Here is an 18,530-nt window from a genome sequence, read left to right as displayed (position 1 = left end):
GTCTGTGTGACCAATTTAAACAGCATTTATCAGTCATGCTGCTCACTGCTAGTTAAGATCGGCTCTTTGAAAGATATGCGGGAGGAGAGGTTTTGAGTTTTTAGCTGGCGGGGCTTAGGATTCCCCACCAGCTACATCACAGATGTGCTGCTACTCCCAGTAGATTTTATTTATAAGACTTGCTTAACTGCCTTTCAATTGTTTGAGGACTGCACCCTAGACATCCAGGTATTTGCAAAGCTTTATTTAAAAAATAAATAAATAAATATATATATATATATATATATAAAAAAAAAATATATATATATATATTATTGATAGTGGTTGGATAAGCAGCGAGCCATACCACATTAAAAACAAAACAGAGACCAACATTAAGGGTATCCCAGTTGTATACAGTAAACACTCAATAAGAAACAGTCCATGAAATAGTGACCAAACCAAGTCAAGAAAGCAAACAGTTAAACAAAGTAAACATAAACTGGAACCCTATAGTAGTAGGTTGACCTATCCACACTTTGAGTGCAAAGTGAAGACACATGAAGAGCAGGTATGAAGCCCTGCCATCCCCCCACCCTTTATGATTTTTTCCCCCCAAGCACACACACACACGCAGCTAACCCCAACAAGCACATCGGGACACTCACTCTACACCTGCTCAATTCTTACTCCTCAAATCCACACACAGATGAATCAGTCAAGCCACCCCACCACCCCAACACCCAGGTAACAGAAACTAAAATGTCTCAAACTCAGCAACCCGAAGTAGTAGAAATGTCTATTAGTCTGTCCCACAAGGCTGCATAATATTTCTTATCAGGTTGAGCAGAGTTGCGATATGTCTGTGTCTCAAACTTGGCCAATTCTTGCAATTGGACTCAGTAAGAAAATCATGTTTTTGATCACTAATAACACATTATAAATAAATCTTCCTGTGCCCACAGAGACGTCCAAGAGCCTAACAACAACATTCCATAATCCCATTCCACAGTGTGATGTATAGTATGCGCAATCAGGGGTAACACCTCCCACTATATAGTCAGGGTAGAACATTCAAGTAAAAAACGAATATAAGTGTCCAGTTAACATTGGAGGTCCTGTAAATCCACTGATTTAGAAAAGTCATAAAGAGTTTGAAAGCACCCCAAGAACTGTTTTTCTTTTTTTTTAATTTATAAATCTTTATTAATTTTCAAAGCTAATACAAAGTGCCATGAATTATATATACATTAATAACAAAATAAGCACTTAAATTCCATTAATAACAATGCAGAAAATAAATATCCCTCCCCTTCCATCCAACAATTTAATCAAGGAATGAACCAGAAAAATATCCCCCCATCCATCCTGTCCTGGATATGTATAAAAATAAACTAAAGAACTGTTTTTTTGAGAAAGTCAAACCTAGATCTTTCTGCCATGTCACGCAGTTTATGAATCCCACATAAAGGATTCAATAATTTATACCAATTGGACAGCTTGTTTAGGGGAGCTGGGGTGCCAGAGAAAAGAGTATCCAGTTTTCCCTGCTCCCAGGCCTTCGCATATGCCTTACGTATAGAATCCCAGTAATGTTGAATTTAGAAGTAAGAGCACAAGTGATAATTAGGGATACCTAAGGTGACCATAAGTCCCGTTTTTAGATCCCCTGTCCCTTTGTCCCCACACACAGCTTCGGGATGCCCGTTTTCAGGGACAGTGTCCCAAAGCTGTGCGCGGGGACAACAGGACAGGCGATCGCTTCCCCTCCCTCCCTGCCTGATTCAAACCCCCCCCCCGGCTGCTTGCCGCCCAGAAGCCTTCTTCCCAACGTCACTTGACATCGGAGAGGATGTTCCGGGCCAGTTAGGCAGCGATTGGCTTCTGGGTGGCAAGCAGCAGCATCGGACTGGGGGGGTGGGAGGTTGAATTGGGCGCAGCAGGGAGGGAAGGAGGGAGGCTGGCTTTGATGCAGCATGGAGGGAGATAGGCAGGCAGGCTGGCTTTGGCGCGGCAGGGAGGGAGGTAGGCAGGCAGGCTGGCTTTGGGGGCAAGGCTGGAAGGCAGTGAGGGGGATATAGGAAGGAGGTAGGGAGGAAGGAAGGAAGGAGAGAAAGAGGCAGAGAAAGGGGGGTTGTAAGTAGAAGAAAGACTAAAGAGAGAAAGGCCTGGACCAAAGAGGAAAGACAAGAAGCAGATGCAGGACTATGGGAGGTGCAGATAGAGGGGAAGAGACCCTGAGGAAGAGCAGAGAGAGGCAAGATCATAACAGAGGAGGGAGAGAGAGGGAGACTGGAACAAAGGCACAAAGGAGAACTGACACTGGATCTGGGGGTAGGAAGGAGGCACTGGGGGCACTAAGGACATAGGAAGAGGCACTGAGGGCACTAAGGATATAGGAAAGGGCACTAAAGACATGGGAAGGAGCACTAAGGACATATGAAGGAGCAACTGAGGGCACAAGGACATAGGAAGGAGGCACTGAGGGCACTAAGGACATAGGAACAAGGCTCTGAACAAGGCTACCCTGTGAACTTCTAAAAGCTAAGTTACTCAGCATTTCATATTCTGCTCTTTTCACTGGTTTTCAGCATTATATCTGCTTAATTTCTCTTCTCATCTCTATTTCTTACTAAAAAAAAAAAAAAAAAAAAAAGCACAAAAAAATAAACCCTTCTCTTTTCTCTGTTAAATCTTATTTCCTCTTTCCCTTTCCCTTCATAGGAATAAGGGTAAGACTTATAGTCCCACCAACCCCAGGGACCACTATTCATATATAGAGACCCATATAATCAGGACTTCACAACCAATCAAGATGACCTTTATTCTATGCAATCACTGTGGTGCTTTAATTCCAAGAGCTTAAGGCTTGCCCCATCTGTCTTCAACTTGCCAGTATTAAGGAGGAGCTCTGCAAACTTAAACAGGAATTGAATACAATTATAGCAGCTTCCATCACTCCACAAAATCATACCAACTTACCACCTCTACCTCAAAGAATAAAACAGGCCAGGAATAAATGGGTCACAGTAGGCTCAGGAAGACTGCGACATGTAACACAGAAACATCCACCTTCACTAATATTACCTCTACAGAATTCCTTCGCTCCACTAGTGCACGGCGATACTCAGGAAAACAGAAGGGAGGTGGGACTGGAACCAATGAATGTAACTCAAGAGAACAAGCGCACCCTAAGTACAAATAAAAAAGCCAAAAACAGAAAACTATTACTGTTGGGGGATTCCATCATCAGAGGCATTAACCTTGGAACACAGGGCGAGGAGACCAAAATAGTGAAATGTCTTCCAGGATCCTCAGCTACCAGGAGTTCCAGGCAAATACTGACTATAATTAAGGAAGAAACTAAGGATTTTAACACTGATGTTGTTATCCATCTGGGAACAAATGACCTGGCCAACATCTCCACACTTGCAGCACAGAAAGCTTTTCGGGAGCTTGGTGAGGGCGTGAAACCTTTTGTAAAGACTTTAGCTTTTTCTGAAATACTGCCTGCATATGGAAAGGGAGAGCAAAGAGTGAAAAACACAGAGGACTTTAATAGATGGCTCAGAGCCTGGTGTCATCAAGATGGCTTCAGGTACATAGGAGGATGGGGAAATACATGGAAGGACAAGAAGCTATATTGCACTGATGGGCTACATATTACTACAGCAGGAAAAAGAAACCTTGCAGAGAAATTTAGACAATATTTTTCTAGGCATTTAAACTAGAAGGTGGGGGTGGTGTATGTAAGAAGGACAATTATAGAGACCACCCCCGGCAAAAGAAAAGATGTGATAGTAGTAAAGGCTGCAACATAAGCAATATCAGCAACTCATTTCTTAGTATTGCAACGGAAAGTGAAACGACACAGAAATCCATACAAAAAGGAGATTATCGCTGAAAAATAGCTGGAAAGCGATGACCACAAATGCTCGCAGTCTAAGCAACAAAGTTCATGATCTGCAAGCCCTGATATTAGAGGCAGATCTAGATATTGTTGCTATCACAGAGACATGGTTCAGTGAATCACATGGATGGGATGCAAACATACCGGGATATAATCTTTTAGGAAGGACAGAGATGGTCATAAAGGTGGAGGAGTAGCTCTCTATGTAAAGATCAACATCCAAGCGACCGAAATGCAAGGGACCTGGGGAGAGGAAGAAGCGATATGGATTGCTCTGAAAAGAGAAGATGGAACTTCTATCTAAGTGGGTGTAGTCTACAGACCTCCGACTCAATCGCAGCAAATTGATAAGGATCTGATAGTGGATATCCAAAAGTTTGGAAGGAAAGAGGAGGTTCTGCTGTTGGGAGATTTCAACCTGCCGGATGCGGACTGGAATGTTCCGTCTGCGGAATCGGAAAGAAGTAGGGAGATTGTGAATGCCTTTCAAGAGGCTCTGCTCAGACAAATGGTGACGGAACCCACAAGGGAAAAAGCGATATTGGATCTGGTCCTCACAAATGGAGAGAGTATTTCTAATGTTCGAGTGGGTGCTCACCTGGGTAGTAGCGATCATCAAACGGTTTGGTTTGATATAATGGCTAAAGTGGAGAGCGGCCGCATGATATTTAAAGTCCTAGATTTCAAACGTACGGACTTTAGTGCAATGGGAAAATACCTGAAGAAAGAGCTGTTAGGATGGGAGGACATAAGAGAAGTGGAAAGACAGTGGTCTAAGCTGAAAGGAGCGATAAAAATGGGTACGGACCTTTATGTGAAGAAAATCAATAAAAACAAGAGAAAAAGGAAGCCGATATGGTTCTCCAACCTGGTGGCTGAGAAAATAAAGGCGAAAGAGTTGGCGTTCATGAAATATAAAAAACCCCAAGAAGAGGAGAGCAGAAAGGACTACAGGGTGAAACTGAAAGAAGCCAAGAGAGAGATACGTTTGGCGAAGGCACAGGCGGAAGAACAAATGGCTAAAAATGTAAAAAAGGGAGATACAATTTTTTTCAGATATATTAGTGAAAGGAGGAAGATAAAAAATGGAATTGCTAGGCTAAAAGATGCTGGGAACCAATATGTGGAGAGTGATGAGGAGAAAGCAAATGTGTTAAACAAATGCTTCTGTTCGTTCACGGAGGAGGGTGTTTATGAGCAACTTGAAAAACTTAAGGTGGACAAAGCGATGGGACCAGACGGGATCCATCCCAGGATACTAAGGGAGCTCAGAGAGGTTCTGGCGAGTCCTATTAAAGACTTGTTCAACAAATCTCTGGAGAAGGGAGTGATTCCTGGGGATTGGAGGAGAGCGGATGTGGTCCCTGTTCATAAAAGTGGTCACAGGGATGAAGCAGGAAACTAGAGGCCGGTGAGCCTCACTTCAGTTGTTGGAAAAATAATGGAAGTGTTGCTGAAAGAAAGGATAGTGTACTTCCTTGAATCTAATGGGTTACAGGATCCGAGGCAATATGGCTTTACAAAAGGTAAATCGTGCCAAATGAACCTGATTTAATTTTTTGATTGGGTGAACAGAGAGCTGGATCGAGGACATATGCTAGATGTAATTTACTTGGATTTCAGCAAAGCCTTTGATACAGTTCCTCATAGGAGGCTGTTGAACAAACTTGAAGGGCTGAAGTTAGGACCCAAAGTGGTGAACTGGGTCAGAAACTGGCTGTCGGACAGACGCCAGAGGGTGGTTAATGGAAGTCGCTCGAAGGAAGGAAAGGTGACTAGTGGAGTCCCTCAGGGTTCGGTGCTGGGGCCAATCCTGTTCAATATGTATGTGAGTGACATTGTTGAAGGGTTAGAAGGAAAAGTGTGCCTTTTTGCAGATGATACCAAGATTTGTAACAGAGTAGACACCGAAGAGGGAGTGGAAAATATGAAAAAGGATCTGCAAAAGTTAGAGGAATGGTCTAATGCCTGGCAAGTAAAATTCAATGCAAAGAAATGCAGAGTAATGCATTTGGGGATTAATAATCGGAAAGAACCGTATATGCTGGGAGGAGAGAAGCTGATATGCACGGATGGGGAGAGGGACCTTGGGGTGATAGTGTCCGAAGATCTAAAGGAGAAAAAACAGTGTGACAAGGCAGTGGCTGCTGCCAGAAGGATGCTGGGCTGTATAAAGAGAGGCGTAGTCAGCAGAAGGAAGAAGGTGTTGATGCCCCTGTACAGGTCATTGGTGAGGCCCCACTTGGAGTATTGTGTTCAGTTTTGGAGACCGTATCTGGCGAAAGACGTAAGAAGACTTGAGGCGGTCCAGAGGAGGGCGACGAAAATGAAAGGCTTGCGCCAGAAGACGTATGAGGAGAGACTGGAAGCCCTGAATATGTATACCCTAGCCTAGAGGAAAGGAGAGACAGGGGAGATATGATTCAGACGTTCAAATACTTGAAGGGTATTAACGTAGAACAAAATCTTTTCCAGAGAAAGGAAAATGGTAAAACCAGAGGACATAATTTGAGGTTGAGGGGTGGTAGATTCAGGGGCAATGTTAGGAAATTCTACTTTACGGAGAGGGTAGTGGATGTCTGGAATGTGCTCCCGAGAGAGGTGGTGGAGAGTAAAACTGTGACTGAGTTCAAAGAAGCGTGGGATGAACACAGAAGATTTAGAATCAGAAGATAATATTAAATATTGAACTAGGCCAGTTACTGGGCAGACTTGCAGGTCTGTGTCTGTGTATGGCCATTTGGTGGAGGATGGGCAGGGGAGGGCTTCAATGGCTGGGAGGGTGTAGATGGGCTGGAGTAAGTCTTAACAGAAATTTTGGCAGTTGGAACCCAAGCACAGTACCGGGTAAAGCTTTGGATTCTTGCCCAGAAATAGCTAAGAAGAAAAACTAAAAAAAATTAAATTTAAAAAAAAAAAAAAAAATTTAAATTGAATCAGGTTGGGCAGACTGGATGGACCATTCGGGTCTTTATCTGCCGTCATCTACTATGTTACTATGTTAGGAAGGAGGCACTGGGGGCACTAAAGACATAGGAAGGGGCACTAAGGACATATGAAGGAGGCACTGAGGGCACTAAGGACATGGGAAGGAGGCCCTGAGGGCACTAAGGACATGGGAAAAAAGCACTGAGGGCATTAAGGACATAGGAAGGAGTCTCTGGGGGCACTAAGGACATAGGAAGGGGCACTAAGGACATAGGAAGGAGGCACTGAGGGCACTAAGGACATGGGAAGGAGGCCCTGAGGGCACTAAGGACATGGGAAGGAAGCACTGAGGGCACTAAGGACATGGAAAGGAAGCACTGAGGGCACTAAGGACATGGGTAGGAGGCACTGGGGACACTAAGGACATGGGAAGGAGGCACTAAGGACATGGAAAGGGGCACTAAGGATATAGGAAGGAGGCACTTGGGACACTAAGGACATAGGAAAGAGGCACTAAAGGCATAGGAAGGAGGCACTGAGGGCACTAAGGATATAGGAAGGGCCGCTAAGGACATGGGAAGGAGGCACTGGGGGCACTAAGGACATAGGAAGGAGGCACTGAGGGCACCAAGGACATAGGAAGGAGGCACTAGAAGCATTAAGGACATGAGAAGGGGCACTAAAGACATGGGAAGGAGGCACTGAGGGCACTAAGGATATAGGAAGGGGCACTAAGGACATGGGAAAAAAGCACTGGGGACACTAAGGACATAGGAAGGAGGCACTGGGGGCACTAAGGACATAGGAAGGAGGCACTGGGGGCACTAAGGACACAGGAAGGGGCACTGGGGGCATTAAGGACATGGGAAGGAAGGAGGGAGGGAATAGAAAGGGACAACTGTTGGGCCTGAGTGCAGAAAGAAAGAAATGAAAGAAAGGATGCATAGTCAGAAGGAAACACAGACAGAAGGAAACGCAATCAGAGACTCATGAAATCACTAGATAGCAAAGGTAGGAAAAATTATTTTATTTTCAATGTAGTGAACAAAATGTGTCAGTTTTGAGAATTTATATCTGCTGTCTATATTTTGCACTATATTTGTCTATTTTTCTATAGTTACTGAGGTGACATTGCATATTTTAAAATCATCTGCCTTGACATCTTTGAAACCCCCCCAAAATATAAATGATAATTCACATTTTCTCTATGTATAGTGTGTTTTGTGGGTTTTTTATTTTATGGTTACCATTATGAATTAATAAGATATTATGTGTACACTAGTGTTTAAGCCCGTTACATTAACGGGTGCTAGAATATATGGCTGGCTGTCTTTCTTTATTTATGTCTCTCTCCCTGCTCCTGTCTCTTTCTTCCTTTCTTTCTGTCTCTCTCCCTCCTGCAATTTTTTTCTCTCTCTCCCTGGCACCCTTTGTCTGTCTGTCTTTCTTTCTGTCTCTCTCTGGTCCCCTGTCTGTCTTTATTTCTGTCTGTCTCTCTCCCTAGCCTCCTTTGTCTGTCTGTATTTCTTTCTGTCTCTCCCCCTCCCCCCACTTTCCTTTGTAGAAGCAGCAGTGATATTTCCCTTCCCCTCCAGATCCCTGTGAAGTAGTAGCAGCATTTTCCCCCACCCACCCCCCATTCCCTTCTCTTCCCCCCCACCACTTTCCTTTGCAGAAGCAGCAGTGATATTTCCCTTCCCCTACAGATCCCTGTGAAGTAGTAGCAGCATTTTCTCCCACCCCTCATTCCCTTCTCTCCCCCCCACTTTCCTTCGCAGAAGCAGCAGTGGTATTTCCCTTCCCCTCCAGATCCCTGTGAAGTAGTAGCAGCATTTTCCCCCACCCACCCCCCATTCCCTTCTCTCCCCCCCACCACCACTTTCCTTTGCAGAAGCAGCAGCGGTATTTCCCTTCCCCTCCAGGTCCCTGTGAAGTAGTAGCAGCATTTTCCCCCACCCATCCCCCATTCCCTTCTCTCCCCCCCACCACCACCACTTTCCTTTGCAGAAGCAGCAGCGGTATTTCCCTACCCTCCAGGTCCCTGCTGAAGCAGTAGAATCATTTTCCCCACCCCCCCATTCCCTTCTCTTACCGTGAGCTGCCCTTCCCCCTTCCCTTTCCGCGTGCTGGCCTGCAGCAGGCTGAAGGTTTTTTTTCGGCGTTTCTTCTCACGATCCCCGTGGTGGCTGATCCTCCTGTTCAAAGCGGCCTGCTGAGGTTCGCGGCCGGCTGTAACGAACCTCGCAGGCCGCTCTCCAACTCGGTAGCATGTTCCCTCTGACGCGATCGCGTCAGAGGGAACGTGCTACCATGTGGAGAGCGGCCTGCGAGGTTTGTTACAGCCGGCCGCGAACCTCAGCAGGCCGCTTTGAACAGGAGCGGTAGCGGTTGTTACGGGAAGGGGGGGGAGTCGGCGACGTGCTGTGAACAGGAGCGGCAGCGGCGGCAGGACCATGAGCCCTCCTCCCGCCACCAGCGCCGCTCCTGTCGCCGATGCACCTAACTGGCGCATACGCCTCAAGCCGCGGCCACGGACGGACACAGGATACATCAGGTCCCCACAGGAGATGAGCCGCCGCTGCTGAAGGCCAAGGTAGGCTGGGAAGAAGGCTGGGGACTCACGAATGCGCACTCATGCGGCCACGGAACTACAGATCATGGAAGCACACAAATAGGAGTGCGCATGCGCGAGTTAGCCTTTTATTATATAGGATGAAAATGAAAAATGAATTGAAGAATTGGGGGTGGGATTGGGGGGCTGGGCTAGGGCGGGATTGGGGCTAGGGTGGGGTTGGGGGCGGGACTGACAATTAATAGATATCATGTTTTGATGAAGCTGGACCTGCTGGAAAGAGGAAAAGGAGCCCGGAGATATCCCTAGCAGCTGTTCCATAGAAGTATAGCCCTGCGACGCCCAATCCTGAAACGCAGAATTCCCCCATCCTGGTAGAAAATTTGAGTTGCCCTCTAACAGTAAATAGGAGGACAGGTTAGAATTCAGTTCCTGTCTTTGCCTCCATCACTTCCATGCTGTCCATAGTGTAGTAAGACTTGGAAACAATCCTTATAATGGTGGGCCTTACCCGCATGAGCATGTAGCATATTGATAAATTTGAAAGGATAATTCCAGCCCTCTACCCAGCTTTGGGGGAAAAACACTCCTGTGGCGCCTGAGCCAATCAGGGACTTCCTTAGGGCTGAGCCTAAGGAAGTCCCTGATTGGCTATTACTTTGACCAATCAGTGACTTCCTTATGCTCGGCCCTAAGGAAGTCCCTGATTGGCTCAGGCGCCACAGGCCCCTCCCAAGGGAGGAGCCCGAGGCACCTCAGCCAATCTGGGCCTTAGGCTCCTCCCCGTGCATCACATGATGCACCAGGGCGGGGCCAAAGCCCACATTTGCAGTGCTTCATCAGGAAAGCAGGAGGAGGCGAAAGAGCAGGAGGACTTTGCGGTTCCTCCTGCTCCGAAAGACGTTGCTGAAGGCCTAAGGAGCAGGAGGGACTGAGCACCCCTCCTGCTTCCAACTGTTAGGTATAGGGGAGGTGTCGGGCCGGGCCAGTCCCAACCAGGGGTGGGCCAGGCCGGTCAGGGTGGTGCGGTGTGCCAGTCGGGGGTGTGCCAGGCCGGGGGGGGGGGTGGGTGAGTCATATGCCGGTCAGGGGGTGACTCAGTTGGTGGCAGGAGGGAGTTGCCATCCCTCCTACCATATTCGCATGGGCAGGGAGGGCAGCGTCAGGTGGTGGCAGGAGGGAGTGGGCATCCCTCCTGCTATTTGTGGGTCGCGGGGGGGAATCAATTATCAGGGGAGATCATTTGTCGGGGGGCCCTCAGCTGTTTATTGACAGGCCTGCCTGTCTTTTATTTATTCATTTTTTTATGGGGCAGATATTTTGCATGTATAACACATGCAAAATATCTGTGCCATGGACAAAAAATGAATAAAAAAGACAGGCAGGCCTGACAAAAAAACCAGCAGACCTGTCGGTAACTCAGTTACCGACAGATCTGCAGCAGTCAGGTTTGCCAATAGTAAAACCCGATTCAAAATAGCCAAGCAATTGTTTGTGAATCATTGCTTGGCTATTTTGCATGGGGTTTTACTAATTTGCATGTGAGGATCAGGATCGGATCACTACAGGCATTAGTGAATAGTGCAGGAGGGAAATCTGGTCGCAAAGGGGTCGCAAACTGATCTGTACACGATTGGTTTGCTTTGTGAATCTAGCCCAAACTTCAAAGAATAGGTCTTTTAGTATCAGTTCAGACATTAAGGCACTGACTTCAATTTATCCATAAAGGTGCATGCCTCATCCACTGTTTGTAGAGTTACTGTTTTACTAGCATGCCAGACTCTCAGCTTGGCCGGGAATATCAATGCAAAGTGAATGCCCTTGTTGTGGAGCTCAGTGCAAAACAAGGACATAAGTTTTTTCTGCGCCACCACTCTCACCGAATAGTTATTATCCACACTGTTCACTACTGGTCTACTCTGGCTTTAATGAAGGGTAGAGCAATATCTCTTTTTTATAGTATTCTAAGGGATCACTCTTTCACCTTTTCACCTCAATCAATGAACCAATGGGACTTGATTCTGCAGACTACGCTTTCTGATATAGATTGGGAACTTTTCTGGTCCTCCACAAACCGTCCTCTCCTATCTTCCAGAGTCTCGCAATCAATGTTCTTCGTTATGTGGAATGCAGTATGGACCCCATATCGCATGTGGAAAGCGAAGCTAAAACAAGACTCCACCTGCTGGAACTGTTTGAAAGAGTCTGGAACTCTTGATCACATGCTTTTTCATTGCACTATAGTCCACTCCTTCTGGATTCGTATTTGGGACACTATAAAATCTATTACTAAGTGTTCAGAAGAGATTTCCATGGACATTGTAATTCTTCGTTCTCAACACCCTTGTTTCACACAAACAAACTGCCCACCTAAACTCATTGATGCCATGTTTGTAACAGCTCTTATGCATATTCTGAAAAATTGGAAATCATCCTCGCTACTTGACTACACCTTTTGGTGGAACTCTCTGAGCATGTATCACAAATTTGAATCTTATGCATATGAGAAAAACATGATTTCTCGACTCTCCACAAACATGGTGCGAAATAAATCACCTTGGTCATTCTTAGACTCATATGTTCATTCTAACCAGTAGACACTTCTGCCTCTCTATCTATCTATCTCTCTCTTTTTCTTTTTCTCCCTCTTTCTTTCCCTCTCTCTTATTTCACTCTCCCTGCTTTTCTGCCTTTCATATATCTTCTATTAGCAGTTACACATACCCTAGATTCTTTTTATTAATCTGGTTGTAAGTAAATGATTATAGATATGGACTTTTTCTATACCACTGTGTCTTATTCAGATTTTGTGTGTTTGAACTGCTTTCTGTAAATTTCTTATAATATTCAATAAAAACTATTGAACAAAAAAAAAAAAAAAAAAGAAAAGGAACACTTTGGAGTCCTCAAAGTCCAGGGGCCCCGATTTTCAAAAGACTTTAACAATGTGTTCTTTCTCCCTCCAATTGTTGTACCGGGCTATAGCTGTATGAGGTCTTCACTCCTCTTGCGGTCTGGGGCCTTTTTGGTGAGCTCTCTCACAATCAGAGTGCATACCACTATTTTTAGGCCCAGTTTGTCTGGCAGCCAACTACTAAAGATCTTATACATCTCAGCATCCATGACCAATTCCAGAAGGCCCACTAACTGCATTGATTTTGATTCTCCTGCTCTTTGACTTTGTCTTGCTGTGTTATGGGCTCCTGAGTACGTTTAGCTGAGTCACAAAGCTGGAACACATGTTCTCCTACACTGAAACACGTTACTCGACATCCAATAGTCGTCTGATATGTGAATCAAATTTGTAATTCATTTTATCCACAGCAGACTGGAGTTTATTTAGGTGGTCAGCCAGTGCTGCAGACACTGACTGAGTAATCTCTCGAATCCACTCTACTGCAGGGGAAGGTTAAAGATTCAGGTTCCTCTGCCAATTTTTTCTCTATAAAGTTTGGAAAGATTTTGCAGTACCATAGTGGGAATAAGCCAGAAATCTGGCCAGGAGGAGCCTGAAAAGTGCAGTAGAGTATGCTTGGGGGCTGTTGTGCATGCCACATTTAGCCAAAAAGTTGCAAGGTGAAAAAAAGAGGAAAAAGTGTAAAAGTAAATACCTTGGGGGAAATTCTGTACAGGATACCAGTCTTAGCAACCGCTTATCAAGCGGTTGAGAATTGCAGACTGGCGCCCTATACAGAATCGTGTCTGCCCTAAATGGACAGACACCTAACCCTGCCAAACCACCTCAATTCTCTAACTGGCACCCATGTCACAGGCGCCTGTTAAAGAATCGTGCCCGATCCCTTGCTATCAGCTGATTGCAGTCAGGAAATCTCCCTGCCCAGGATGCACCAGAAAGGGGAAGGCCCACCATTTTGGCGTGGTGGGCCTACAGGCCAGAGTATGTATGCATCCTTCTGGCTGGATTTTCATCTTAAAAGGTATGGGAAGTGGGGTGCTGGGGGGAGTTCTACAGGCTCTGAAGGAGGGGTGTCACTGGGTGGGGGGAATTCTGAGGGGGTGGCGGCAGGAGGGAGTGGGCATTCCTCTCGATGAAGGATTTGGTCGAGGGAGGGGACATTGGCGATTCTGGCAGGAGAGTGGGCATCCCTTCTGCCATGGACATTGAAAGGGGTTCAGGGGTGGTGGTGGGAGGGAGCAGGCTTCCCAACTGCTGACTACACAGTAGGGGGCGGGGGTGTAATTGCTGTTGTGGCCGCTCAGCTGACCATGGCAAGGAGGTTTCCTTGCCGCGATCAGCACAGCAACCATGTCTATTTAAAATGTAGGCCAGCATTTTGCTGGCCTACTTTTCAGGCATCTATCGCGGCCTTAGGGAGATGCCTAGGGCCAATTAAGCTCGCCCAAGGCCACTTCTGGACAAAACTATTCCCACACCCAGCTTTGGACGAGTTTAAGTGTCCTGACGCATCTCCCTGTACTTGTGACAGACCCCCCCTAAAGTGTAGGCGGCCTGCCTTGGGTTTTTTGTTTTTTTTAAGAAAACATGCATCCCAATTGGCTCCCTACAAACGGGATGCCATTTATAGAATTTACCCCTATGTGCTTTCAAATACTGATCCAATGGAATCATAATTTGTTGCATTTTTAGTCCCTTCTGTAGAATTTTGTTGGTTTCAGTATTTAATTTCATTTAAAAAGGTTTAAATGTCTTATTACATTGAAACATAATGGCAGATAAAGGCCAAATGGCCCATCTAGTCTGCCTATCCGCAGTAACCATTATTTCTTTCTGAGAGATCCCACGTGCCTATCCCAGGCCCTTTTGAATTCAGACACATATCTGACCTGTTGTCTACATAATATTTTGTAATTTACTATACTGTACACCAGGGGTGCCCAAACCTTTTGGGCTTGCAAGCTACTTTTAAAATGACCAAGTCAAAATGATGTACCAACAATAAAATTTTAAAAACACAAAGCACATTGTACGCAGAGAAAATGTTAATTATCATTTATATTCCACGGGTTTTCAAAGAAGTCAAGGCAGCTGACTTTATGCAATGTCACCTCAGTAATAACTACACAAAAAATAGACAAATATACCCCCTCCCTTTTTACTAAACCGCAATAGCGGTTTTAAGTGCAGGGAACTGCGCTGCTCTTGATGCTCATATGCTCCCTGCGCTAAAAACTGCTATTGTGGTTTAGTAAAAGGGGGTCATATTGCAAAATATAGACAGCAGATAAAAATTCTCAAAACGGACACATTTTGATCACTAAATTGAAAATAAAATCATTTTTCCTGGTGATTTCATGAGTCTCTGGTTGCACTTTCTTCTTCTGACTGTGCATCCAATATTCTTCCCTTCTTTCAGCCTCCTGTATGCTTCCTCTCCTCCAGACCTCATTCCCTCTCCCAACTTTTTCTTCCTCTCTCCCTGCCCTCCTCTCCTTTCTTTCTTTCTCTCCATCTTTCTTTCTGTCTCCCTGCCCCCCTTTATTTCTGTATGTCTTTCTCTCTCCATGCCCCCTTTATGTCTCCCTTATTTCTCTCTCAATGCCCTTTCCTGTCTTTCTCTCTCCATGCCCTTTCTTTCTGTCTCCCTGCCCCCCTTTATTTCTGTATGTCTTTCTCTCTCCATGCCCCCTTTATGTCTCCCTTATTTCTCTCTCAATGCCCTTTCCTGTCTTTCTCTCTCCATGCCCTTTCTTTCTGTCTCCCTGCCCTCTCTGCCCTCCCCCAAGCCGCCGCCGCCGTAAAGAGGACACTGAGGTGCTGGGCCGACCAACCTTCCACACCCAATGTCAATTCTAACGTCGGAGAGGAAGTTCCTGGCCAGCCAGGCAGCGATTGGCTGGCCCAGAATTTCCTCTCTGATGTCAGAATTGACGTCGAGTGAGGAACAGTGGTCAGCCCGGCGCTTCAGCGTTCTCTTTATAGGATAGGGAAGCAGGTAGAACGGAAGGCAACTTGAGTCTATCACGAAACCCGGGATGGCTCCGCGATCAACTCACGTTGCCTTCACTATCTAGTAGTCGATTGTGATCGACCATTTGGGCACCCCTGCTGTACACTATGTTTGGAAAATTTCCTTTTGGAACTATGGGTTATAAATTAAATCAAACTGAGGGTGAATGGAGTTTAGAATCAGTGGAATAACTCATTTTCACATACCAGCTACAGTAAGATAACCCACTACAATTCTAATACAGTCAAACCTCGGTCTACGAGTAACGTGGTTTGCGAGTGTTTTGCAAGACAAGCAAAACACTCAAGCAAATCGTGCCTCGCAAACCGAGCACTGACTCGATTTGCGAGCCCCCTCCCAAGAACTGGCATCGCCTCCCCGCCCACAAACACCCCCCCAACCCAAACCCTTACCCTGATCTGGCAACAGCACGCAGCACCAACCCACAGAACATGCTGGTGCCTGAAGATCCTGCCTCTTGCCGCTGGGCTGGGCCTTGAGCATCTGTGCATGCTCAAGGCCTTCTGGCTCCCGCTCTCCCTGGAGCCAAATCTCAGAGAGCATGCGCAAATGCTCAAAGCCCGGTCCAGCCAAGCGGCAAGAGGCAGGATCTTCAGGCATCGGCACATCCTGTGGGTTGGTGCTGGGTGCGGGTCTCAAATCGGGGTAAGGGTTTGGACAGGCGGGCGATGCTGGTTCTCAGGGGGTGGGCTTGTGGGGGGAGGGTGATGCTGGTTCTCAGGGGGGGTGAGGAAGCGGGCCAATGGCCTCGGGGGTGGGAGGGGGTCTTTTTGGGATGTGGTGGGGTGGGGTGGGTTGGAAGCAAGCAGCGCCGGTGGCCTCGGGGGGGGGGGGAACTAATCAAGCGAGTTTCCCTTCCTATGGGGAAAGTCGCTTTGATATATGAGCACTTTGGTTTACGAGCATGCTTCTGGAACAAATTATGCTCACAAACCAAGGTTGCACTGTATATGTTATATAAAACTATTACCAATATTTTTAAGCTACCCTGGGCAAGTCACTTAATCCTCCATTGCCCCAGGTATATTAGTTAAATTGTGAGACCGCAAGTACAGATAGGGAAAATACTTGAGTAGCTGAATGCTCCATTGATAGGCAGTATATAAATAACTAACTTGGAAATAGCAGTGATGATAACCATACTAACCTTAAAATGGTTCATCTTTAGTACAGTTGCAGAAAAAAAAGGTTAACAATATTTTCTCTAAAATTGCTTCCTATAACATGTTACCTGATCAATTCCTCTTCCTTTACATTGAAGGATAATGACTTCTAGAAGTTTGGCTGCATGACACTCTGCATCTTCGCCTGCATCCCCATTTAACACCTATGAAAAGTTATATTAAGACTTAGCCCTGTGTGACCAAGTACTTCATAGCTTCACATCAGTATTTATTTAGTCAAATTTATATATTGCTTTATCATCAAAAAGTCATTCAAAACAACCACAATCAAATCAAAACAAAATACATTGTAAAACAATAATAGTAAAATAAAATACAATTAAATTATTCAAATATCCTTCCCTTTTACTTTGCCTCCACACCCACTTAATAAGATGTGCTCTATATCAATCACCATTAAACTGGAAAAATCCAAGTTTCAGCATACAGTAATTTGTTTTCAACTGCAATTTGACTGACATATCAATTCGAATACGAGTTGACTAAGAAGGTTCTTTTAATTACTCATAGTCTTTTTGATTTATATGAAGATCTTAAGAGCTGGGTTTGTTTCCCACTGCAACCTGATGTTAGTACAGTAAGCTGAGAACCTGGGGAACTGGGCTTGATTCTCACAGTTCCTTTTGACCCTGGGCAAGTCGCTTAACTCTCCATTGCCCCAGGTATGTAATAATAATAATAACTTTATTTTTGTATACCGCAATACCACAAAACAGTTCAGAGCGGTTTACAGGAGAAGAGACTGTACATATACAGCGAAGATACAGAGTACTACAAAACAGTTTCGAGCGGTTTACAGGAGAAGAGACTGTACATATGCAGCGAGGGTACAGAGAGTTAGTTATCAAGTGTATAATATAACCAGTAGTAATTACAAAATAATCCAATAACAGTTACAAGGGAGAGCAGAAAGGGGATAGGAAAAACCAGGGGAGATGAGGTATATAGGTGAGAAGGGAGAGGGAAGGGAGGCGGGGTCAAGATTAGTAAATTGGGAGGGAGGGAGTTAGAGAAATTTATCAAAGAGGTATGGTTTGAGAGATTTCCTGAAGGATAGGTAAGATGGGGCAAGAGAGATGAGGGTGGTCAAGCAGTCAGTCCATTTGCCAGCTTGGAAAGAGAGGGTTTTGTCAAGGAATCTTTTGTAGATACATCCTTTTGGAGAGGGGTAGGCAAACAGGTGGGCATTGCGTGTACGGTTGGAGCCTGGGAACACAAAGTGGCATGACAGGTATATTGGAGATGAGCCAGATAAGGTTTTGAAGCAGAGGCAGGCGAATTTGAAGATGACCCTTGCTTCAATTGGTAGCCAATTAAGTTTTCTGTAGAATGGGCTAACATGGTCTGACTTTTTGAGGCCATAGATGAGGCGGACGGCGGTGTTCTGAATGAATCTTAGACGTTTAATGGTTTTCTTGTAGGAACCCAAGTATATGATGTTACAGTAATCCAGGGTGCTTATGATTAGGGATTGGACCAGAAATCTGAAGATGGGGAAATCAAAGTAGTATTTGATAGAATGGAGTTCCCAAAGGGTGGAGAAGCATTTTTTGACCTGGGCATTGGTATGGTCTTCAAAAGTGAGGCAGCGGTCCAAGATGACTTCGAGAATTTTAATAGTGGAATTGATTGGATACGTTAGCTCGTTAAGTTGCAGGATGGTGGTCGTTAGTTTGTGGTTGGGACTTGCTAGGAAAAACTTGTTTTTTTTCTGGATTTAGTTTCAGTTTGAAGCATGGTGTGGACATAACTTAGATTGCGAGCTCACTAAGACATAAAAAGTACCTGCATATAGTATATCTAAACTACTTTGATTGTACCCACAGAAAGGCAATATATCAAATCCATGACTGACCCTTTTACCCTTAAAAATCTCTTAGGTTGATACCTGAAAATCCCATTATACAAAAAACAAAACCTCTATCCCCCATGCAAATCCTAAAAAATGCTATCACTGACATCTTAAATTGCATCCTACAGCAGTGGTATACTTACACAGATTTTAT

The 18,530-nt window shown here is 45.3% G+C and overlaps 1 protein-coding gene across 6 annotated transcripts in view; it reads right to left on the bottom strand.

Annotated features, from left to right (window-relative positions):
- The window catches only part of IPO8 (importin 8), a 441,493-nt gene that overhangs the window by 60,239 nt on the left and 362,724 nt on the right, over positions 1–18,530 (bottom strand). For all 6 annotated transcript variants that reach the window (XM_033950674.1, XM_033950671.1, XM_033950672.1 and 3 more), the window contains one exon: positions 16,572–16,667. In XM_033950674.1, the coding sequence (XP_033806565.1) occupies positions 16,572–16,667 (96 nt within the window). The remainder of the gene's footprint in view (positions 1–16,571; positions 16,668–18,530) is intronic.

Source organism: Geotrypetes seraphini, chromosome 7 (assembly GCF_902459505.1).
Source record: "Geotrypetes seraphini chromosome 7, aGeoSer1.1, whole genome shotgun sequence".
Lineage (NCBI taxonomy): Eukaryota > Metazoa > Chordata > Amphibia > Gymnophiona > Dermophiidae > Geotrypetes > Geotrypetes seraphini.
The sequence above is the reverse complement of the archived record's forward strand: the minus strand, read 5'-3'. Positions and strand labels throughout refer to the sequence as shown.